The following is a 25,688-nucleotide window of genomic DNA, read 5'->3' on the forward strand; positions in this document are numbered from 1 at the left end:
TCAGTGTTCGCAAGAGTAATTTTGATGCCATGATTGGCTAACCATTGTGAGAGCTCCATTATAGGCATAACATGACCTTGTGCTGGATACGGTATAACTAAAGCATGAGGATTTCCCATTTGGTTCTTTCTTTTGCTCTGCAATTTTGCTACTCTTACAGAGAGATTAGATTATGATTAAATTTGGAAGAAAAGGCTCCAAAGTTGTGCATTATTTAAATGAACACTTCTTAATCACATTACATGATTTTTCTATATAATTTGGACAAAGACATTCTTCTTCTCTAATAAAAAATTCGATTCGATACTAGCGTTTATACATTCATAATTATTATTTAAGGTTATCATCATCCAGATAGTAACTTCTTTTTAACTTGCATTTATCTTAGACTGTTCCTTTGAGATTGAATCAATCACACCAATCTCAAGTTCAATGATTGATCTCATAATTACCATAGCAAATGAGTCAATAATTTAATTTTGATATATTATTGATGGGTTTTAAACCTATGTTCTTTTGCTTGGATACCCCATCTTTGGCACTTCAAACTAACCCTTGGCGTGATTTGTGATACTCATACATGTGATGGCCAGCACAAGCCAGCCTTTAATTGGCTCAAAGAAGAGAAAGCAGCAGCTGCATGAAGCCAGATGTTTTCCCAGTGAAGTAGTAAACTGTCACTCTCCAAAGTTTTGTAATTATAATCTTGCCTCATCCCAAATGCTGCTGGAAAAGTTAAGACAGTCACTTTGTCTTTCTGCCATTGGAGGCTATTCATGTTTGATTCCTTTAACGGCAAAAATATATAAAACAAACAAATTACAGAGGATTGTACATCTTGACACTGGTGCCAGAGAAGGTCACCTTCCACCAACAGCAGCAAGAATTAAAATATTTCTAATCCATTCATCATGACAAGGAGATTTTGAAGTAAAAACAATCACATCACTTAATCACATTATCATGTCAGTTTTTATAAATTAGTAAGAGTTGAATTGAAACCACTGGAAAACATGGTTTGAAATCATCTGAAGGTCATCAGAATTTTATCTAATGTTGTCTGCATAATGTAATTAGACCTTGGATTAAGCCTTGGGATTAATTAATTTTTTCAAAGCATATGTTATGTAAAATTTGTTAAACATTGTCAATAATTTTGATAAAAATGATTTGACCTAAGTCCGATAGTATTAAGGTTAAACTTAAACTTGAGCTTGTGGAATTAACAAGCTCTCTATTAGAGTTAAAGACATGAATGATTGGCTCAAGTTTAGTTAAAAAAATTATATTTAAACTCTTTAAATTTCTAAAATTACACATAAATATTATAACTTATATATTTTTCAATTATTTCTTTCAAATTTAAAGTTTAAAAATAAGATTTAAAAAATACAAGTACAAGATTTAAAATTTTTAAAGATTTATTAGTATTTTATTCGATTCAATATATAACTTTGCAAACTCACTAAATTAACTAACATAGTAGGTCGTGTTAGGTCCCTTTTTATTGGATTTAAGTTTGAGTTCAACATAAGTTAAACTACAAGCTTGTTTTACACCCCTTAGACATGTTAAAGGAGTCAAGTTGGCCTGCGACACGGATTAAACCCCTTTTTGGGGCATGGCTAGCTAATGTAGTAGGTCGTGTTAGGTCCAAGGACCATGTTGGGGCCTTGGGATAAAGCCCGCGACTCACAAAAAAATATTAAAAATTAATTAAAATAAAACATTTTTAAAAAAATATAATTTAGTGCCGATCCACAAGAGCACGTAAGACTTCAAAATATGTCAAGGCAGCTTGCCCTGCAAGACCTGCACTATAACAAGTCCTGCCCTAACACAGCCTGCCAACACAATGGGCCAACCAAGCCGAGACCAGCCCAGCATGGCCTGTTGACATCTCTACCCCTAGTGTTTACCTTGACCCCTGACCATGCGGATCATGGTGCACTACCTTTTTCTTGGGTGACCAGGCATGTCCACATGAAACCCCTTTTTGAAAGTGGGCTGTAATCTTAATTTACCATAGAGTGTGGACCTTTGGGCCATTTCTATTGTAACTAGCTAAGCTTGAGCCTTTTCTTCTGGGCGTATTCTTCATCCTCAGCCACAAATCCTTGATGCATGATTAATTGAGGATTTAATTGAATTTTCCTGGGAATCTATGTTTCCAAATTAAACCGTTGGGAGTCATTGACTTGCTCCAATTTCAACTTGATTTTATCCATCTTCCTTGTAATAATTGGACAACACTCAAACCTTGGACCATAATGTTTGGGGTGCCAACCCTTATTGGGTAGGTAACTTCCTCCATTTGAGCGTCTGCACTTTTGTCAACTCACTGAACCAGCCCTTCTTCACTTCAATTCACATGTCCTTCCTCAACTTAAACATTCACTCTCTCTTGCTCTTCTTCACTATCTCCCCCTCGCCGGCAAACTCACATGGCCTCCACACGTTCACATACCGACAATCTCCAATGCACCTGACGACACGGTTTCTCTCCTCGTCGCTGAGTCTAGTGCAGACTTTAACCGCCTCTCCGGCGATTATATTCGTAAGTCTTCCGAGTCACGACATTTAATACCGGAGTTGTTATCATATGACGACAGAGCATCATGTATGGCTTTGCAAATAGCCTTGTTTTCAAATCAAGGGCTTTGTATTGGCGTCTCCATGCGCCATGCTGTTTTGGACAGCATTTCTGCAATCGCTTTCATGAAATCCTGGGCTTACCTATGCACTCGGCTAGGCAAACGACAGTACCCTTCTTTGTTGCCTGAGCTCACCCCATTCTTCGATCGGACTGTTATCAAAGACCCAGTTGGACTTTGCTCGTTGTACTCGAAGAACTGGCTTGATTTCATGGGTAACCAGCGAAACTTGAAGGTTTTGGAAGATTTCGGAGTGGATCGTAATTCAGTTCGAGCCACGTTTAAGCTGAATGTTGAAGATATAAAGAAATTCGAAGAGAAGATATCGTCTTCACAACCGCTTCATTTATCGACTTTCGTGGTGACATGTGCGTATGTTTTAGTCTGTCTCGTGAAAGCAAGAGAAGGAGAAAGTATCAGAAACGTCAACTTTCTCTTCCCTGTGGATTATAGAAACCGTCTGGATCCTCCACTCCCGGCAAATTATTTCGGCAACTGTCTTTCTTCCCGTAATGTGATTATAAAAGCAAGTGTTTTCATGAAGGAAAACGGGTTGCAACTGTTGCGGTGAAAATCAGTAACATTATAAGAGAAATTGATGGGAAGGGACTGTTTGAAGGTGCAGAAGAGACTTTAGATAAGCTGAAAAATTGGGAAGAAGGAGAGGAAAGAATCAGTATGGGTGGGTCGAACAAATTCACGTTTTGTGAAGTAGATTATGGGTGGGGAAGACCAAAGAAAGTAGAGATAATATCTATTGATAGAACTGGAGCATTTGCTCTGTCGCGTGGTGGAGATGGAAATAGCATTGAAATTGGAATGGTTTTGAGTAAGCATGAAATGGAGATTTTCAAGTCTCTATTTGTTTCTGGTTTGCAGGATCTTTGAAGCCTACAAGATTCAATATAACATATGGTATGCTATGTTCATGTCTTCAATTTGGCAAGAGTTTTCAATTTAAAAACACCATGTAAAAGCTTTTTATTTTATTTTATTAAGTTTAAGCATTGTCCATTAAAAGCTTTTTATTTCTTTCAAATCATTAAGTAGTTATGGTGGCTAGGAGTTTCTGTTGCATGTTGAAAGGTTAAATGAAATCAATAGCAATAATATTATGTATATCTATTTTAGATATATAAATAAATACATATTTAATATGTGTTATCATATTTAATATTCAATCAGATAATGACACACATAAATATATACCCATTCGTGTATTTAAAATAGATGTGTATAGTGTTATTTATAGTGAAATGACACATTTATATAAAAAAATATATATTTTTCAAAACCCAATTTAGTCCAAAAACTTATCAAGACTCTTGCAAGTCATCCTCCACCAATCTTCTCATGATTGAGCCCACTACGACATTGAACTTGTAATGTTAATCATCCAACTTTTCCACTAATATATTAAACTATTTAATTATTTAACTCATATTTATGATATTCTCTTTGAATATAAGTAGCAATTATTGATTATAAATAATATCGAACAAGTGATAGGGATTATCTATTGATCATGATTATCGACTAATGACTATAATTAACAACTATCATCAAACGATTAAATATAGCAACCTAATTGAATTTCTTAAATTATTCTAAAAGATTTAATAAAATTAGAATATAAAGATCTATAACCTCAACTTGCAAGGGTTTGACTCTTGATTAAAAAGATCTCGTCTTTCATTCTAATCAAAGATTGCAAACTATAAATCAAAAGTGCACCATCCATACGGGATTAAGATACATATGCTAAAATAGAAAAGTTGAGAAGTTCAAACTTTTTTATATTAGTTATTCGAAATCATAAACTTCACATGATTCTATCATAAAATATTTATTTTAGTGATTCGAGATTTATCATGCCCACAAAAACAAATAACATAACAAACTTACCAAAACAAAGTGCCCAAATCTCGTTTCATTGTTGTGAACATAATTTCATGCTACAAAAAATCTTATGTCTCCTATATATGATTAATTCAAATGGACGTGGATATTATCTATTCATAGTACCTTCAAAACCTTTATCATTGTTATAAAAAGATGTGAATAGTCTTATGAGGCATTGCTAATGAAACAGTGGAAAACACACCTCACGTCTCATTTGTTACACCCATTTAAATTCATTGCAAAACCACATAACCTTGTACATTCTTTAGGGGTGTTCAAAAATTTTTGATAATCGAATCGAATCAATATCCATACCAAAAAATAGGATACCCCTAAAACCGGTTTGGTTATTGGGTTAGAAAATTAATAAAACCAAAAATTCGATTCAGTTTTTAGTTTGCTCAAATTGGAAAATCAATTACCTAGTACCGGTTCAGTTTTCAAATTTTTAAAATAATAAAAAAATTAATGCTAAAAATTTAAACTTGTATTTACTATTAATGTAAAAGTCAAATGTTTACTTAAAAAAAACATGTTTTTTTATCTTTTGCTTCCTTGGACTTATCTTTTCCTTTCCTTGGATGTCTCCAACCGACTAGTGTGTAGAATGAAACAATGTAGAGTTGTTGTAGACTTGTAACAAGGAGTAAGCAACCAGGGCTCAACACATGGTTTCTCATTTTCGTTTCTCTTGTTTTTCATTTTCTCTTTTCTATTCTTACAACAATATTTACTGTAATGCAACAAGTTTCATCTTTTATTATTCTTTATTTTCATTTAAACACTCATCGACTCACCTCAACAGCCAACTAGGCTCTTGCCATTTTCCAGTGATATTTATCTCACCTTTTTCAAATGACATCAACAACAATTTCTTTCTCAAATCAAGTAATGTTTTTTTCTCAAATTTTTGATGTAGTTTAGTTAATTAGTGAATAAATTTTGCTGCTAACATACCTTCTACAAGTACAAAGAATAAATTAAAGGGTAGATTTTCTCAAATCAGTAAGATAAATTTTGTTAAACATAAATGCAAAATGCACTACATTCACCACATTTCTGTATCAAATAAAATAGATTAAATCAAAGGGTTATTATTAAACTTTTTTTTTTTTCTGTTCTTGTAAAATACACTAATGGTTTCTTTTCTTTTCTTTTTTTTTTTTTTTTTGTTTTCGTAAAATACATTAAATTAAATGCTCTTTCTGTCTCCAACACTTAAATTCAGTAATTTTTATTTAGTTACAAATCAGTTAATGTAAAAATAGTTCGGTTTTAGTTTGTAACTTTTATAAAACTAAAAATTTGATTCGATTTACAAAATTGGTTAACGGTTTTGTTCACCCCTAATGTTATTCACACTTGTTATTTTTGTCACAATATTTTGAAATTGGATCATAACACTTGGTCAAACCAAAATTTCTTAAAAATTAAAATTTTTATATCTAATTGTATGAAATTTCAATTGCTTTCATTTACACTATGAACTTAAGAGGAAATAGTGTATCTTGAATCTTCAAAGATATGTTTCCTAAAAATTAAAAAAAAAAGCATTTAAAGCTTTGTAGAAAACCAATTATTTTGTTAGAAATCTAACAAAATATGTCATAAATCTACATATATATATATATATATATTTTTTTTTTTTTCTTGCAAGGGCAGAACGTTGACGAAGACAAAGACAAAAATAAGGATTCGGGTATTTATCTCATTCCTAGTCTACCAAGGGCTGAACTAAAATATTATAACATTGTGCCCTCGCATGTTTTTGACTTGGTGTTTAACTTTGAAAAGGAATGCCGTGTTCTGTCGCCAATGGTACCAACTTTCAAAAAGAACTACCAACGTCCCGCAAGAACTTCTACCTTTCCCTTTGAAAAGCTTCATGTTGACGATGAAATTAAATGCCATTTGGGCGACGGAAAGACTCAAATTTAACATCAATGCTAAATCCCCTCTCTTATTATAATTAATCAAAATTCAAATTTATGTAATATAAATTAATAAAATTAATAAAGTAATAAAAAATTTTGAAAAGAAATATTAAACCTTAAAAGGCTTGGTACAAACCTTCTGTCACGTGATCACTGTATGTAGAGTTTATTTGTCTGAAGAATCCGGACGGTTATATTAAAAAAGAAATTCAAATTTATAAATTTTATCCTGGGAGAAAGTTACATCAGAGATTGGAATATATATATTTTTTAATTTTTAGTCAAATTTGTGGTGGGCTCTGAGTGATGTAAATGCTGATAATCTTCTACATATCAAAATTATAAATTGATCCATTCAATTTCAGACTCTGATAGATAATTCTCTCTCGCCATGGCTTCACAGAACCCACTTAAGATTCTTGAGATTTCCCAAGTTGCTCCATTTTCAAACTCCTTCCATTTTGCTGCTGAATTTTCTTTTCCTCTTACTTTCTACGACACATTCTGGTTGAACTTTACTCCGGTGGAGCGTCTGTTCTTTTACCAACTTACTGATTCAACAGTTGTTCACTTCAACTCAGTCATCCTCCCCAAACTCAAACATTCACTCTCTCTCACTCTTCTTCATTATATCCCTCTCGCGGGGAAACTCACATGGCCTCCAGATGCCGCCAAGCCCATCGTCTCCTACTCAACAGGAGACGCCGTTTCGCTCATCGTCGCCGAGTCCAGCGCAGACTTTAAACGTCTCTCCGGCGACGATACTCTTGAGTCTTCGGAGTTACGTCATTTAACTCCCCAGTTGCTGACATCCGACGACAGAGCATCAAGCATGGCTCTCCAAATTACCTTGTTTCCAAATCAAGGCTTCTGTGTTGGCATCACCACCCACCATGCAATTGTGGACGGCAGTACTGCGGTCAATTTCATGAAATCCTGGGCTTATCTATGCACACAACTTGACAAACCAGACGCTTCTTTACTGCCAGAACTTACGCCGTCCTTTGATCGGACAGTCATCAAAGACCCGACTGGACTTTACCGGATCTACTTGAGAAACTGGTTAGATTACTCAGGGTCCGACATTTCAGAAGTCAACCAGCTAAGCTTAAAGGTCTATGAAGATCTGGGAGTCAACCGCAACACCATACGTGCCACATGTAAGCTGAGCCGTGAAGATATAAAGAAACTCAGAGAAAAGATATTGTCAAAAGCAGAAGGTCTAAAACCTGTAAATCAGCTTCATTTATCCACCTTTGTGGTTACATATTCGTATGTTATAATTTGTCTCGTGAAAGCAAGAGGAGCAGAAGGCAACAGAAACGTTAACATTACGTTTCCAGTGGATTACAGACATCGTTTGGATCCTCCCATCCCTGCAAATTATTTTGGCAACTGTGTTTATTTTCTCAAATCGAAAACCCAGGCAAGTGCTTTGACGGAGGAAAACGGGATTGCAGTTATCGCTGAGAAAATCAGTAACATGATAAGAGAGATAGATGAGAAGGGACTCTTTGAAGGCGCTGAACAGATACTAGAAGACGTGATGAAAATGGAAGCAGGAGACCAGACTATTGGCCTAGCTGGTTCCATCCGGTTCAATGTTTACGGGGTTGATTTTGGATGGGGAAGGCCGAAGAAAGTGGAGATAGCGTCTGTTGAGAAGACAGGAGCAGTCGCTTTGACGGAGGCTAGAGATGGAAATGGCGTTGAAATTGGAGTGGTTTTGAGCTGCCATGAAATGGAGATTTTCAAGTCTTTGTTTAGTTCTGGTTTACGAAATGTCTGATAGTTGAAAAAATGATACATATTTAATATTAAATGGTAACGTAGGAAATCATATGTTTATATATTTCCATTGTTTGCCCGTATTTAATGTTACAGTCAAAGTTCTTGTATATTATTTTCTATATATGAAGACTCTGAATCTGTGACTTTCAAAAAAAAAAAATAATAATGGCAGTCTTGTAATTAGAAGAATAAGTTTGAGCAAAGTTTGGGTTGTAGTTAATGTCCAGGGGCAGTTTAGTCTTTGCATGATTAAGTCTTTTAACTAATGGAGGGTGCTTTTAGGCGTAAATTTCTCTCTGGCTATTTATATTTTCTTTGCTAAAAGCTTTAATCCATTGGTTTCTCTTAATCTAGTAGTCTAAGTCTTTGAGTCAACATATATAGTCATTGTGATGCTAGTATTCAGAGAGGATTACATTGGTAATGTTAGATTAAGCTTCCAATTCTATGAGTTTTGTACTATATTTTTACTAATTAGTAAATTTTATTAGCCAATTTCTCTATCTTAGATATAGAATTCTAATTTTTGGATCTGAACTAAGTATATTATTGTGTTAATTTATGTTTTGATGTTATTATACTATTTTTGTGCGATTCTTGGGTGATTAATAATCTGGATCTTGATTAATATTCGAACTCGATAATCATAAAACATTAACAAAAATTATGTTATTTTGTAGGGATAATGACTATGTTCTCCCAAGGAAGGATGAAAGAGAAATATTGTGTGTATTTTTTTTTAATATATTTTGTTATATAGATGATATGTAGACACGTCAATTGGGTCGGGCCAAATGAAGGCCCAGTCTAAAACACGATAAAGCCCAATTCGGCATTGTAGAGTGTCGGACTAGGCCCATGGGCTTACCTGGCCGGGCTTAGGGCTTTAATATTAAGCTCATAGACTGGCCCGACCCGATACTGTTCATAAAATTAAATTTTTTATTTTTTTTTTCTGCTTCTGCTTCTGCCAGCCAATTGGGAGATTGGCCTTTACTTTTTTTTTTAATTAATTTATTTTTTTAAATAAATCTATCATATTTTTCTCCATTTTCACTTTTATTTATAAATTTTTTAATCTCTCAATCTCAATTATTTCATTATATTTTTAATCTCATTTTTTCTCATTAACTCTCTTTCGAAAAATATCTGAATTCATAAATAATAATTCTTTATATTTATAATTTCATTTTTATTTTAATTTTATTATTACAAAATATTATAAAATATCTAAATTCACAAATAATAATTCTTTATCTTTGAAGAATTTAGAGATTTAGATATAGAAGATGAATAGATAAATATTATATAATAGATGTATTTTTTTTATGTTTTGTAATTTATACTGTATATAAATTAATTTATTTGTACTATGTTATTAATTTATAATATTTTTCATTATGTAACCACAGTATTCCTCTGTCATAAGTGAGGAATTATAAATAAAATATTTGGGATACTGTCATCGGTTTTAATAATTGAAAAATAATTTGTATTTAAAAATTTTAATTAAATTTTTTTAAATATTGATTAAATGGGCCGGGCAGGCCTGATTAAAGCCCAACCTAGCCCCACCCGATTAAAGCCCGGTCCGGCCCAATTAAGGCCCGTTATTATATAGGCCGGGTCTTGGGCTTTTATATTTCAATGGGTAGACCCGGCCCGAAGGCCCGTTATTGTTTGGGTCTTAGGCCCAGCCCGACCCATCAACCCAATGGGTCGAGCCGGAGCCAGCTCGGCCCGGCCCATTGACATTTCTAATGATACGTCATCACATAATTAAATGTTACTTTATTTTAATTCAAAATCATCTAAACATTTAATATTGTATCATTTATATGTTTAAAATATGTACGTAATATATATATATATATATAGAGAGAGAGAGAGAGAGAGTTTTATTAAGGAAAAACAATAAAATTAATTGTTAATTTTAATAGTTAAAATATATTTAGTAAAGGTAAATAGATCTTTTTCCTATCTTATTTAGGAAGTTATCATATTCACCTTATACGTTTTAAAAATATAACTATCGATTCAATCGTTTATAATATGACATATACACCCCTATTTTATTGTTTTTTGGGGCGTAATTATAAATTTTGAAACTATTAAAAAACATATTAAAATTTTAAAAATTTTAAACATATTATAAACTTTTTTCAAATTAAGAAAACCCTTTCACAATTTCAGTAGCAACTATTGAGGGGCATATTAAAATTTTAAAAATCTCTAAATTTTTTTCAAATATCAAAAACCTATTTTAAAATTTTCATTAACATTTTAATATTTTAAAAAATGTTATATGATTATACATCATTAATATATTTATCTATTTTTGTAGTAATTTTTTTATTTTTTAATTAAAATTAATATAAAATAGAATATAAATTTTATTTTAAACAATTTAGAAAGTAAATATTATTTAGTTCTGCAATGTTTTATCTTTTCAATAATTTAATAAAAAAATTAATAGAATTTATTAAAAAATTTAACAAATTGATTTTTTAAACTTAAAACGTGGAAATAGGTCATTTTATCACAGCTTGGGTGGGAAATAGTGATTTGACCTATTTTGTATGAAGATTATATTAGTAATTTTCCTCTTGTTTTGGCCTTTGAGGATGGAAACCGTTAAGATTTTAACCCTTAATCTCAGGGATTAATATTAATCTGTTCTAATTATTTGCCGGGGAAAAGTTGGCAACTTACATTTCTCCCTTATTCAGAAGAATGATAAATTCAACAATGGAATTCCAAACTATTGTTTGAATTTTCTCTCACAATGCCTTCACATGGCCCTCTTAAGATACTTGAAACTTGCAGACTTTCTCCATATCCCACCTCCTCCACTGAGCTATCTCTTCCTCTCACTTTCTTTGACACCTTCTGGTTGACATTTCCTCCAGTTGAGCGTCTCTTCTTTTACCAATTCTCAAATTCAACCCTTGACCATTTCAACTCTGTGATCCTTCCCAAGCTCAAACACTCACTCTCTCTTGCTCTTTTTCACTATCTCCCTCTCGCAGGCAAGCTGACATGGCCTCCAAATGTTTCCAAGCCTGTCATCTCCTACTCACCAGACGACGCCGTTTCTCTCGTCGTCGCCGAGTCCAGCGCAGACTTTAAACTTCTCTCCAGCAATGATATCCGTGAGAGTTCGGAGTTACGTCATTTAATACCCCAGTTGTTAACATCTGATGAGAGAGCATCAAGCATGTCTCTGCAAATAACCTTGTTTCCAAATCAAGGCTTTTGTATTGGCACTGCCATGCACCACGCAGTCGTCGACGGCAATACGGCTATCACCTTCATGAAATCGTGGGCTTATCTATGCAAACAACTAGACAAACAAGACGCTTCGTTGCTGCCGGAGCTCACTCCATTCTTCGATCGGACGGTTGTCAAAGACCCAAATGAACTTTACATGGTTTACTTGAAGAACTATGCATATTGCATGGGTGTTTCAGAAATCAACCAACTAAGCTTGAAAGTAATGGAATATTTAGGAGGAAATCGGAATTCACTTCGAGCTACGTTTAAGTTGAGTCGTGAAGATATAAAAAATCTGAGAGAAAAGATCATTTCCAAAGCAGAAGAACTAAAACCTACAAAGGAGCTTCATCTATCCACATTTGTGGTAACATATGCATATATTCTAATTTGTCTTGTGAAAGCAAGAGGGGGCGAAGGTGACAGAAAGGTTAACTTTTTATTCCCAGCAGATTGCAGAAACCGTTTGGATCCTCCAGCGCCTGCAAATTATTTCGGCAACTGTGTTGTTCCGCGTCAGGCGATTATGAAAGCCTCCGATTTCATGGAGGCAAATGGGGCTGTTGTTATCACGGAGAAAATCAGTAATATGACAAGGGAACTTGACGAGAAGGGGGTTTATGAAGGTGCAGATAAGAATTTAGAAAAGTTGATGACTTTGGAAAGAGGAATACAATCGCTTAGTCTTGCCGGGTCGATCCGCTTCAATGTTTACGGCGTTGATTTCGGGTGGGGACGGCCGGAGAAAGTAGAGGTAGTATCTATTGATAGAACAGGAGCAATTGCTTTGGCGGAGAGTGGCAACGGAGATGGCATTGAAATTGGTGTGGTTTTGAGCCAGAATGAAATGGAGATTTTCAAGTCTCTGTTCGTTTCTGGTTTACAGAATCCATGAAATTGATATATTTTTCCATTCATGTTTTTGTTAAATTAAATCATTTCTATTTCTTTGGCCTACGCCATTTAGTTGACTTATATTTTTTTATTGGCAGACGGTAATTATATATCCCATAAGGTTGTTTCTTAATTGTTGTCACTTACTGATGCTAAATGGAATGGGGCTATCAAGTTGATGTTTATTCCTAGTCATTCAGTTTTAATGTCATTTTGCTTGTGATGGGTTGATGTAGAAATTCTGTTTGCCACCACATAATTTCTCTTTAATTATTTATTTTGATTCAGGATAGGTTACCGGTGGATGAATAGATTGTTTGCCCTTGCTTGTTATGCTATGCTACTTTTGCCCGGTTTTCTCCAAGGTATGATTTCTTTGAGCCTACTTCTTGTTGATTGTATAGTACACTGTTTCTTTATCTGTAGCTTATGTTGTTTTACCAGCCATAAGTGACATGCACATTTTGAAATTATGCTCACAGCGACTTTTCCCTACACCTATACTTTACTCATTTGCTTTCTTGATGCCTTTTGACATTAGTTTCTTTCATGCCGAAAGTCCTCTTCTGAGTATGTCTTTAGAATTTATTCTGCTTTTGGCACGATTGTGTGGAAATCTTAAACCTTTAAGAAAAATATGCATCTAAGCAAGCTTTTTGTCATTTGACATGTGGGATGGAATAATTATCTTTTAGGATTCCATTAGATGAGTTCACATTAATTATGAAGCATCTGCCTTTAATCTTCTGCAGTGGGATATTAATATTTTTTTTCAAGTCAAGTCCGGCGGAGTATTGTTTATGGAGATCAACCAAGAAACAGGTAACAAATAATATTGTGTATCCACTTTTTAATGTACAAATAAATATATATATAATATATTATTATATAATTAAGTGTTATTTTATCCTTAATTTAAAATTATTTAATTATTTATATATCAAGTATGTACCTATTTATGTACACAAAATAAGTATATATAGTTTTATTAATAGGTAACGCATATATTTTGCTTATGAGCAATATCATGTGTATCTATTTTAGATACATAATTATATACACACGTATATATATCATCATATAATTAAGTATTACTTTATCATCAATTCAAAATCACTCAATTATATGATGAGATATATAAGTATATATATATTTATATACTTAAAATGAGTACACAGTTTTATTTTGTTGCGTATAATGTGTGAAATTTCACTTGCCAATATCTCGCCTACTAATGCTACTTCTGCCATTAAAAACTAGACTGGACCTATTTTTACCAACAAATAACGCTGAACAAGTGCCAGTTGTGGTGTTTGTAACTGGAGGAGCATGGATCATTGGGTGAGAAATTTGGACTAGCTTCTCTTTTACTCAATTGTTCTTCATCAAATTGATGTATCAAACATTAATTCACATGTTTAAGCGGATCATGTACCCTGCCAAGGGCCAGCACTTAAATGCTGCAAACTCAGCCATTCCTATGTTCTGATTTGAAAATTGCTCGCCGGGCTTGCATTCTGAATTCGGTAGACACAATGTATCAAAGTCAATGCATCGCGATGATGGTAGCGAGGACATGATGCACTATGACTACTGTAACTTTTTGAATTACTTTTATGATTTTTGTTCCTTAAAATAACTGCAAGAGTTACATTTCAATAGGATCTGTTTCATGGTACCAATTGCAACTTATGGATGAGGACGGCCCGTGGACATTTGTTCAATGACAGGACAGATAAAAAGTTTTAATTAATTTGAGTCCTTTGATAATGAATTTACTATTAATGTCTGAACCAAGACATTTATGACATACTCATAACTCAGAAGAGGTGCAATTGAGTTATTCCTCCTTTATTTTCTGACAAGAATTGGGCATATTTAAAAAAAATGTTTTCTCTTTTATGTGCATCTGTGCATTTTTGAGATGCTTAAAGGCCACATTTATTTGTTTACATTATAATTGGTCTGCTATTTTAGCCTTTTGTCTTTAGCTGATTCGAAGCTTTTTTTGTGGCAATGTATTAATGTTGGTTCCATTTTCATTGTATATAGCTAGCTATGTATGTAGTCCTTTGACATTAAGTTTTCTAATTTCTTGCTGGTTTAGCTACAAAGCTTGGGGTTCGCTACTGGGAAGGCAGTTGGCTGAAAGAAATATCATAGTTGCATGCATTGATTACAGGTAGTTCGTTAAGTTCAAGCTGTACTCGGAGTACATTATCCAGATATGTTTATTTTCGAAAAAGATGACAAAACATTTCAAGAAATTGATTGGATTTGATAATGTTTGTGCAGATAATAATATTAATTTCCGAAGCTCTCTAAATTCTTGGTTCAGTCTTAACAGTTACTCTTCTTAATAAACAAACTGAAATTTTATAGGATAATTATTTACAAGAGATTCTGGCGTTCTACAATCCAAATAATTACTTCAATCTATATGTGCTTGCAGAAATTTTCCCCAGGGAACTATTAGTGACATGGTGAACGATGTTTCTGAGGGGATCTCATTTGTCTGCAACAACATTGCTGATTATGGAGGTGATCCTAAGAGGTTAAATGCTGACATCCCTTTTTCCAGCATTCACAGTCTGATCTTCAAATTATGGCACTAATTTCTTCATGCATATTTTTGAGTAGGATTTATCTAATGGGGCAATCAGCTGGTGCACATATATCTTCTTGGGCTCTTTTGGAACAAACAATCAAAGAATCTAGGGGAGAGAGCACCTCATGGAGTGTTTCCCAGTTAAAAGCTTATTTTGGTTTATCTGGAGGGTGACCTTTTTACCTTTTACCTTCTTGTTATTCTGTGAATCTTAAGGACTGCTGAACTTAAGGAAATCATTTTTTTTTCTTCTGTGATATCAAAAAATCCTATGATAATTGTTAATAATCAGGAGAGTTGCTAATGTTTAACGAAATACTTCCCAGTTGAGACCCATCTAGTTAGCTGCTATTACTTACAATGACAGTGTTAGGCTCAAGTTGAAAAAGTAATCTTTCAAATGTTAGAAGAGGGCCGACAGGCAAATTTCATCAATGGTGTCACCTGAAAGGGAGATTCACTTCTTACATGGGAAATTTCTTTTAAATGTGAAAAAATGAGAAACATGTTTTTAGGCTTGATGGCGTTTCGAAGGTGCAACCAAGTAATAGCTGTAATTTGCTTCTATATGTGTTGATTGTTGTGTTGAACCTTATAAATTTCCCTTTCAAATTCTGCAAACAGGTACAATTTATTTAATTTAGTGGATCACTTCCACAATCGTGGCCTCTATCGTTCCTTCTTTTTAAGATATCCTCTGAATGAATAGAATTATTAACAGGTACAAATATATTGTTGGAAGGTCGTCAACAAATAAATAGTAATATGATAGAATGAATAGAATTATTAACAAAATAAATAGTGTTATTGACAAATGACAGGATAATTAATATTATCGAAAGAGAATTCGAACTGAACTCAAACTAAAACTTTAATTTGAATTCATTTTAAATTAAATTGATTCGATTCGAATCTATCTCTATCATATTAACCGAGGTGACAAGTATTCCATAATCTTTGTTTCATTTAACAAAAAGAGAAGAATTTAAATAAAAATAAAAAGAAAAATAATAATAATACCTATGTAATTGCTAAAATTGCGTGCCTATTTTAATCTTCTATGTTCCCTCCAAATCCCAGCAGTTGAAAGCAACGGTTACTCTTTCAAAGATAACAGCCATGAACGAACCAAAAGCCTCCTCTTTCTCTGATTTTAGAAGTTCAGTCTGAGTAAAAACCTCTGCAATGCCGAAGATCCAATCTATTCTCCCCCTGCTTCTGATCCTTGCAACAGTTTCCGTGTTTTCTCAGCCGAATCAACCATGGAAGAAAATCACTTATCCACGCTTGTTTCCAGGTTTCTTTTATTTTTATCTGACCAAAAATTGAATCCTTTAAAGTTTGATGTAAAGGGTTCTCTTTTTTTGTTTTGTTGATGGCTCTGTTTGGTTCCCTAGAAAGTTTCAGTGTTATTTTCCCTTGATTGTTGAGAACTTATGAACATCTTAGCATCCAGAAGTTAGTTCTGACTTTAGTATAATGTTTTTGGGTTTCAGCTAAAATGGCTTCTGGAAGAAGTGCTTTTAGGCTCTCAAAACCTCTGATTGGAGAAGATGGGAAGATTTATGCTTCTTCAGAGAAGACTTTGTTTGCATTTGAAAGTAATGGCTCCATTGCTTGGTCCTTGGATTTAGATTTTAAATGCAACATTGGTATGGCTCCAGTTCATGGCGGAAAAGGAAAGGTAATTAATTCATTTATAATCAGGCAAATGGCAAACCTGCTTACAACTGTAATGCTTCTTGCTGTGTTTTGTGTTAGCACCACGAAGCTACAGGATTGTCTTGTTTATTGCATCTTGAAAGAACTTTTTCAAACTGGAGACATTTGGCACACAAAATCTAGTCTACTATCTATAGTCCTTATGATTTCCTAGACTTCTTTATGTAAAAATTTTTAGCAATCTTATATGATTATTGATTACAGAAGTTGTTGGCAGATATATTTGGTTGCAGAAGACAGGGTGATTAAGGTTAATTTTATGAAAATGGGAAATTCTGAATCTGCCACACAAGTTTTCTTTGGTGGAGAACCAGGAGAAGAGGTAGCAGGTGAAATTAGTGGGCTTGCTGTGAGCACATTTGGTTCAACTGTTTTTATCAATGTTAAAAATGGGGGACTTTATGCATTCATGACTAGTGGAGAAGTACTTTGGAGTGCTGGGCCAAAGCAGTTTCAGTCAGACTATCATCAAGGTTGTAGAAAAAGTGTTGCAGATTGTTATTTTTCTTCACATCCTGTTATTGATGAATGTGAAGCTAATGTATATGTAAGGCCATTTCATCCCTAATCTTCCATTTTTTCTGCAATTTCCTCTAAATATAAGATGTGTTAGAATTTATCATGATTTACTCCGCACATACGGAGTGTATTCGACATTGATTCTTTGCTGATGGCATGTATAGATTCTGTGCATTTGCAGATATCAAACACTCAAGGTGAACTTTATTCAATTTCATTTCGTAGTCCTCATTACAACTGGGTCCAGGATTTTAGTTCCTTCGGCAAAATGTTAACAATCACCTCAGGAAACAACGGTTGCTTGTATGTAACTATACCTGTTAAGGCTTTAGTATTCGCGCTTGATGCTTCTTCAGGAAATGTTTTGTGGCAGAGAAGTATTGGCCCCATTAGTTCTGCAGAATATGCACCAGTTGTTGACGCTAATGGTAAATTTGTGTTCCATGATGTCCTCAACTCAGTCTCCTCTTAATGCATCTTTTTATGACTAAATAAGCTTTCCACCACCTTGATTGATTCCTTTTATTATTCTAACTCTTCATCATAACGGCAATAAATGGTTCCTCAATGTACATGCATCAGTATTCAATGAACATAGCGAACTTATTCACCATCAACTCGACCTTAAACTCATCGATGTAACAGGATGGATATCTGTTGGTTCATTGGATGGCTTCCTGTACTCATTTTCTCCAACCGGAAGTCTTCACAAATTTTCAAAATCAGATACAATGGATTCAGTGATCCAGGTTAGCCCACTTCTTGATTGTTCAGGATATGCCGTATATATATCCCAGACAAAGATGAGTGGAAAATTTATCCACACAAATGGTGAATATACATATGTCTCCACTATGAAACCTGAAAGTGTAGTCTTCTCCTTGATGGCTCCAGCAACGGGGTCTGTTTACTGGTCTGAAATCTATCCAGGTAATTGCAGCTTTTGATTTTTGATGTTCAAAGTTTGGTTTTATATGGTTGATTTCATTTGCCTTCTATGCTATCATCATACTAGTAGTTTTTGCTTTACAGACCCTAAGTCTAAATTCTTTCAGCGTTTGATGATTGCAGGGGAATTCTCATCCTTGTTATCCAAGAGTGACCTGCAGCATTTTGATCCGGATGAGAGTCTTGACTTGTAGAGCTTGCTTCAAATAAGTTCGAGCTCGATTCGTTTTAAAAAAGCTAAGCTTGAGTTTGGTTCGAGCTCAAGCTTTTAACTAACTCGCTATTAAAATGAAGTCGTTTTAATACATATTGATCAAAATAATGTCGTTTTGTATCAAAATTTTTAACATGCGAGTTTGATGAGTTAAACACTCCAAAGCTCGAGCTTGAGCTTGAGTTTTAAAATGTTAAAGTTTCAGGCTCGAGCTCATTTGAGCTTGGCTTGTTTTGGGCTCATTCGAGTCTAACTCAGTTCGAATCCAACCCTATCTCTTAAGTTTAGTTTTCAAACTCTGACTCTATCTTCAACGTCATTGTTGATGGTCTCTCCCTCATGATATTTTCTCTCCCTCTGGCGATCTTTCACCTCTCACCTAGACATCTGATGGATGTCAAATGAAACTGAGGAGACGAAGAAGAAGATTTAGTCTTCGTCTAGGAAAACAATCATCTTCTTAGAGAAAGATGAGCGTCTTTCTTGTCTTCGTCTCCCCAGCTTCATTTGATGCCAATCGGGTGTTCAGGTGAGAGAAGAGAGATCGTCAAAGGGAGAGGCCACTGGCAATGGCACCGGAGATGATATCGAAGTTTGAAAGCTAAACCTTAGGGGGGAAATGTTATTTTTTAAAACATGGTCTCTAGGAAAATAGTTAGTTTTTAGGGTTTAAGAGAAAAAGAAAATAAAATTTAAGTTTATTTTTAATATTATATATGAAATAACTATTTTGCTTTTAAAACTAACAAAATCAACTATCTATAGGTGAATAAATGAGATTTTCAAAGTTAAGAGATAACTCTCACCTCTTACTTGGACATCTGATCAATGTCAAATGAAGTTGAGGAGACAAAGAAGAAGATTTAGTCTTCGTCTAGGAAAACGATCATCTTCCTAGAGAAAGATGAGTGTCTTTCTCTCTTCATCTCCCTAACTTTATTCGATGCCAATCGGGTGTTCAGGTGAGAGAAGAGAGATCGTCAAAGGGAGAGGCCGTTGGCAATGGCACCGGAGATGATACCAAAGTTTGAAAGCTAAACCCTAGAGGGAAAATGTTATTTTTTAAAACTTAATCTATAGGAAAATTGTTAGTTTTTAGGGTTTAAGAGGAAAAGAAAATAAAATTTAAGTTTATTTTTAATATTATATATGAAATAACTATTTTTCTTTTAAAACTAACAAAATCAACTATTTATAGGTAGATAAATAAAATTTTTAAAGTGAAGAGATAAGAATTTTCGAAAAGATGATACTTTGGGTGGGAATAAGTCCTTTGGCCTTTTACCAATTATGAATTGTGAAAGGTTGATGCCACTTAGCCTTAGCTTACGAAACCAGCCTATGAGGCACTTAAACTCATGTGACCACAATGTTTATCCAAGACATGCAACTTGTAACCTCAAACTTATATCCAAGACATACAACTTAAAATAACTTAAGTCATGTCGATAAGCAACGTATAGGCTTACACCGCAAATCAAGTGTATGTGGATCACAACCCACGCCACACGAATGCTCAATCACACTATGGGTGCACCAAGGTAACTTAAGTCATAAGTGAACTGAACATTCGATATCACCACAAGATGATTTGATTCCCAACGACTTCAAGGCGTTGTCGATCTCCCTTCTTGACAGGAATGGTGATCCCTGAGATCACCTTAATGCCTTCAATACTCTGATGGAGCTCCACTAGGTATCAGAGCATGTTAGATATTGTTGTTTAATAGTTACATCACTTAGCAGAAGTGCTTGATTTAGGTGTCTAAATGACACCTGAGGATAGAAAGTTTTGTAGTAACTTCAAAGCTCGATGGTTCAAAAGCATCAACCAACACCCCATTGAAGAGCAAGAGTAAATTGGAGGGTAAAAGAAAAGAAATAAAAGATAATCACAAAGTGTTCAAAAAGCACTAGATTAAAAAATAACCTATTTGACATCAATAATTTTAACATGTTAAATCTACCGCTATTTTTAATTGGAGTTTTTTAATACAATAATCTTGTTCAATCTTGTAAAACATGGACCTAACCATCAAAACCTCACACCAACCATGTAGAGAATTAAATTACCTAATTGCTTTCTGTTACACTCTTTCTTCTCTGCCATTTTTTTCTTTTCTTCTTTTCCATCTTCGCCATGTCCTCTAAATTGACCCATGCCTCCACTGTCACAGCCAACACCAACACACTTCCACACCACACCCGCCCACCCCAACTCTCATAATCACTTCACCCAATGCCACACCTTACTTTAAAACCAACAATCTTGCAAATCAACGACACAAATATCCCAACCTCACACCAACAATCTTGTAGGTCAATGACTACTCTTTTTCAAAATTAACAAAATTGGCAATAGTGATGTCCTTGGTGGCATTGAAAAAAGAAAGAGAGAGTATGTTAACAAAATTGGGTGGTGGGTGGATAGAGGGGATGGGGTAGTGATTTAAGTTTCTAAAATTTTGTGGTGATTTTGAATTGAGGGAGTGATGAAGGCAATAGTGATGTTCTTGGTGGCATTGAAAAAAGAAAGAGAGAGTATGTTATCCTTTGGACTTTTGTTTCATCAAGTTTCAAGTTTCACTGGATTTGTTGTAGATCAGAAGATGGCAAAACCAACAAGCCCCCTTTGCTTAAAAATCTATTACTCAAGGACCCGATGAACTGTGATAGTGAAAAGGTTGGAGATCTGGCCAAAGAAGGTGACAGCCTTGCAAAAAGTAGAGAGAAGTGGGAGGTGGAGTGTAACGATTTGGAAAATGGAGTCCCAATTGGATACGTTTGCTAGGTTGGAGTTAAAATCGAGCTTTGAATGAGACAACTGAGCTGCAGGCTGGCCTATCACGTATTCTCCATTTATGGCAAGAGATACGTTACTCCTTTTGAGTCTTATCACTTCACCGGTATCTTTGTGATGGGGCCATGACATAACATTATGCCTTAGGATTTGTATCACTTCACTGTCTACACCCACATTTTTGTGATGGCCACAACTTTCAAAGAAAGTTTGAAAATTTAACTGAGTATTCACATGATATTAAAGTCTAACATTGTTCGCTCTTTCCATGTTTGCAAAGGCCAGAAAAAAGTCAAGACCAAAACTACCAATTGGAGAACGGACCGGCAATATCATATAAACTGTCTAAAATGTTAAAACAATCATATTAATTAACATCTCCTTCAGTCTGAATTCTGTCTTTCATGGCAACTTCCAACACCATTAAAATACAGGAGGTTTCTCAGGTTACTCCTTTCTCCGACTCAACCACTGAGTTTTCTCTTCCTCTAACAAAATTCGATACGCTTTGGATCAAGTTTCCTCCGGTTGAGCGCCTTTACTTCTACCAAATCACTGACTTAACCCCTCATTTCTTCAACTCTTTTATCCTCCCAGACCTAAAGCACTCTCTTTCCCTCGCTCTCCTTCAGTATCTTCCTCTTGCTGGTAATCTAATCTGGCCCCCAGATGCCCCAAAGCCTTTCATCTACTACTCCCCAGACGACGGGGTTTCTGTCACCGTTGCAGAATCTACCGCCGACTTCAATTCACTTTCTGATAATGGAATCCATGAAGCTGCCGAACTTCATCCTTTAATCCCTCAGTTGGTGACATCTGATGACAAAGCAGCGATGATCGCTATACAGATAACCTTCTTTCCGAATCAAGGATTTTGCATCGGAATAACAACTCACCACGCAATTCTTGATGGGAGAAGCTCAACCATGTTTATCAAGTCTTGGGCTTATCTATGCAAACAATTAGGTGAAGCTCCAGAAGAAGAACCTTCTTTGTTACCAGAACTAATCCCGTCTTTTGGCCGATCAGTCATCAGAGATCCCACCGGAATCGACATGGAGTATGTCAACAACTGGGTTGCTTATACCAACACACGAAGCTTGAAGCTTCTGCCAAACATAGTACCGAATACCGATTGGGTTCGCGCCACATTCGAGTTGACCCGTGATGATATTCAGAAAATAAGGAATCAGGTGTTGCTTATATTTAACAAGGAGAGGGAAGAGAAACAAGAACAGTTTCATTTATCAACTTTTGTGCTGACATTGGCATATGCATTCGTCTGTTTGGTTAAAGCGAGAAGAGAGGACGATGACAGAGAAATACTTTACGGATTCACAGCAGATTACAGGACCCGTTTAGATCCCCCAGTTCCATTGAATTATGTTGGCAACTGCGTTATGCCACATTATTTCTATGCAACCGCAAGAGATTTCACGAATGAAAACGGGGTTGCCTTTGCTGCAGAGAAGTTAAGCGATGTGATCAAAGCACTAGAAAGGGGAGAACTTGAAGGAAGAAAAGATACACTTTCAAGGCTGATGCCATTCCTAAAAGCTCTGTCCGAAGGAGTACAAGGTCTGTCGGTAGCCGGGTCGACTCAGTTTGACGTCTACGGATCCGATTTCAGGTGGGGGAGACCCAGAAAGGTAGAGATTGTGTCGATAGATAGGAGTGGAGCCCTTGCTTTGGCGAAAAGCAGAGATAAAACCGGCGTTGTCGAGATTGGTTTAGCTTTGAAGAAGCAAGAAATGGAAGTTTTTGCTTCTCTATTTGTTGATGGGCTCAAAGATTGACATGTATTCAGCACATTTTATTTTCTTTTACGTGTATTTGTTCAAATTTCCCTATTGTCTGTCAAGAAAATAATCAAGTCTAGAAGATGTTTGGAGTCTCGTTTTCCCAATTTTATGAATAATTATCTCAATTTCATGCTAAATTGCACTACTTTGAATATTTTCTCTCTCAATTTCTTCCTATTTGTCTTATGTAATATTTGCATCACCATGTCAACCTGAACAATTTATATTTAATACAACTTATCGGAAAACGAAACTTTAGATATAGACCATACATTCGAGAAGGAACAAGAGCCAGCAAATATTTGTAGGCAACAATACAACAACAAACTAATGGATAAACATGACAATAATAATACATACTTTCACATGGAGTAGTATGACTAGTACAATTATAACATTAAAGTTGGCTTGTCATATTGCTGTGAGAATAGTTTTAAGTCAACAAATGATTAGATTATTTAAAAAGATTACCAAACTAAGGTGACATATATATATAAGGTTTCTCTTGAGGGCAAGTGACATGTAAACTTAAATAAACATTGAAAATATACAAATATATAGTCATACTAACACTCAATCCTAAAGAATAGTCATAGCTTACATATCCAAAAAGTTCAATCAATTATATCAGACCTCCACGAGAAAGGCTGTTCAGGTTATATATCAGACCAACACCAAAGGAGAATGAGATAGAAAGGCTATATCAATTCCTCAAAGTACTTAATGAAACATACAATGCAGAGAGATCAAATTTTCTTTGTAACAAACCACTACCCTCTCTTCCTAATGTTTATTTTTTGAGGCGACAACCAATGCAGCTATCATTAGCCAAAGGAACAGGAAGAACCGAGCCAACTAGTGCAACTAAACAACCTGACTTAAAAATATACGCTTAATGGTCTTACTCAAAGATGACAAGCAAAGTAGCCCCAGCGTGTTGGTAAGATGTCTAAGGCTCTCTTTATACATGAAGGTTAATTGGATCTTGTATAGTGGGGCTTTAGACAATGGCAGGCTCACGAGGTACCCTTGGCTTTAAAAATTGTCTATCTTAGTATATTTAAAATATCAATACATAACCTTTAAATGATTAGATTGACCTCTTATATTCATTATTTTTTTATTGATCTTTTTATATTTTATTTTTATTTAACCTGACCCTTTTAAGTTTTATTTTTTAATTTGTCACTTGCTTTAGACCATATCATCTCATACCTTAAGTTACTAAGATCAAATCCAACTCTAAATGCAAATGCACGGGTAAGCTTGCCAAATGGAGAACAAGTTCACATTGATCACATCCCATCTCACCAAGAGCTTGTCAATATCTTCACTAAGGCACTTGGGACTAAGGAATTTCATATATATTGACAAGCCATGATGTGCAATCACAGTGTGTCCTTTAAACAAATTAGAGAATATTTGAAATTAATAAAGTAAACAAATACATTCAAATAAATATAAATAATAAAAAGAAAGAATACATGATTTATTCTAGTTTACCTAAAAACAAGGTCACATCTAATAGAGTTAACATTATTTCAATATTTTATCACTTTTTTTTGTTATTTTTAATGTATTTATTAATAAATTGTTAACTCGCCTATATAAAAAAAATATATATATTTATATACTCAAATTTTTATTAGTTATCTCACAGATAAACTATACTAAGATTTTTATTCTTATGATTAAATCGTTTACAAACTTGGGGACATTGCTTCTCCCCCACTCACTCACTGAAGACTGGGGCCTCTGCCCACTGACGGAATAGCAGAACTGTGTGTGTGTGTCTATGAAGAAATCACCAATTCCAACATCTTCCCCGCTGGCTTGAGAGAGACTGTTAAGAGAGTGAGATATTCCATGGTTGGCAATATCATAAAATTGAAGAAAAGAATTCAAAAACTCATTTGAAATAGTTGTAGTTTCCTTCCTTCATATTATTCTATTATATTTAATGTGTGTTTTGATAATGCAAGGAGAGAGTTGATTATTGGTCAAATCTATTTTGAGATTCTCCATTTTAATCATAGAAAAGGGAGAGAGGAAATATGATGAAGAATTTAAATTAGATGATGTACAACGAACAAGAATTCATCGGTCGAATTTGTAATGACATGAGCACAAACGAAAAAGAGAAAGAAAACAATAAAGTTTGGTCCTTCTCCACAATTCCTTAATTTTAGTTGAGGGTTTTTGACTAAAATACAGTTGCGTTGAAAGTACTCCTTTACTGTCGCCAACCTCCACAGCACTTGTGTTGCGGCTTTTCTTTTTGCCCAATCATCGCTACGCCAACCACCACCAAAGTTTCCGCCTTGGCCTTGAACACTTCATTCTTCACCAATATCTCTAATCTCGCTAACATCCTCTCCAGTTTTCCTGTGTTTGGATCTAGCGTTGCATTGATCATTGTCGCAAGACACAATGTTGCACCGAGATTATAACTGAGAACTGCATGATCCTGAAGTTGCAGTTTGGGCATAGGAAAGCGTTTTGAAGACGTGGGGAGAGCCGTGATGAAGCTGATTAAACAGAGGTTAACAATGAAAACAATAAACGATAAAATTGGTAGAATATTAAAACTTTTAAAAAGAATATCTGGGTTTGAGTTTTGTCATATT

The 25,688-nt window shown here is 34.7% G+C and overlaps 6 protein-coding genes across 6 annotated transcripts; all 6 read left to right on the forward strand.

The window, feature by feature from the left end:
- The first annotated feature begins 1,785 nt into the window (after positions 1–1,785).
- On the forward strand, positions 1,786–3,542 carry LOC123197511 (malonyl-CoA:anthocyanidin 5-O-glucoside-6''-O-malonyltransferase-like). The gene is made up of 3 exons (XM_044611829.1): positions 1,786–1,945; positions 2,351–3,067; positions 3,199–3,542. The coding sequence occupies exons 1-3, from the start codon at positions 1,786–1,788 to the stop codon at positions 3,540–3,542; spliced, it is 1,221 nt and encodes a 406-aa protein (XP_044467764.1).
- Positions 3,543–6,881: 3,339 nt separating this feature from the next.
- LOC123197512 (phenolic glucoside malonyltransferase 1-like) lies at positions 6,882–8,279 on the forward strand. The gene has a single exon (XM_044611830.1). It carries the CDS (start codon positions 6,882–6,884, stop codon positions 8,277–8,279), a length of 1,398 nt encoding a protein of 465 aa, XP_044467765.1.
- A 2,787-nt stretch (positions 8,280–11,066) lies between these two features.
- LOC123197513 (phenolic glucoside malonyltransferase 1-like) lies at positions 11,067–12,449 on the forward strand. Its single transcript, XM_044611831.1, has one exon. It carries the CDS (start codon positions 11,067–11,069, stop codon positions 12,447–12,449), a length of 1,383 nt encoding a protein of 460 aa, XP_044467766.1.
- Positions 12,450–13,648: 1,199 nt separating this feature from the next.
- LOC123197514 (probable isoprenylcysteine alpha-carbonyl methylesterase ICMEL2) lies at positions 13,649–15,765 on the forward strand. Its single transcript, XM_044611832.1, has 5 exons — positions 13,649–13,789; positions 14,556–14,630; positions 14,901–15,002; positions 15,089–15,226; positions 15,681–15,765. Exons 1-5 carry the CDS (start codon positions 13,683–13,685, stop codon positions 15,763–15,765), a joined length of 507 nt encoding a protein of 168 aa, XP_044467767.1. The 5' UTR covers positions 13,649–13,682.
- A 792-nt stretch (positions 15,766–16,557) lies between these two features.
- LOC123197515 (protein GAMETE EXPRESSED 3-like) lies at positions 16,558–18,439 on the forward strand. Its single transcript, XM_044611833.1, has 5 exons — positions 16,558–16,740; positions 16,996–17,325; positions 17,479–17,725; positions 17,943–18,227; positions 18,330–18,439. The coding sequence occupies exons 1-5, from the start codon at positions 16,558–16,560 to the stop codon at positions 18,437–18,439; spliced, it is 1,155 nt and encodes a 384-aa protein (XP_044467768.1).
- A 3,070-nt stretch (positions 18,440–21,509) lies between these two features.
- On the forward strand, positions 21,510–23,198 carry LOC123198330 (phenolic glucoside malonyltransferase 1-like). Its single transcript, XM_044613016.1, has one exon. The coding sequence runs from the start codon at positions 21,664–21,666 to the stop codon at positions 23,053–23,055; it is 1,392 nt and encodes a 463-aa protein (XP_044468951.1). The 5' UTR covers positions 21,510–21,663; the 3' UTR covers positions 23,056–23,198.
- The last annotated feature ends 2,490 nt before the right edge of the window (positions 23,199–25,688 follow it).

Source organism: Mangifera indica, chromosome 15 (genome assembly GCF_011075055.1).
Source record: "Mangifera indica cultivar Alphonso chromosome 15, CATAS_Mindica_2.1, whole genome shotgun sequence".
NCBI classification, from domain to species: Eukaryota; Viridiplantae; Streptophyta; class Magnoliopsida; order Sapindales; family Anacardiaceae; genus Mangifera; species Mangifera indica.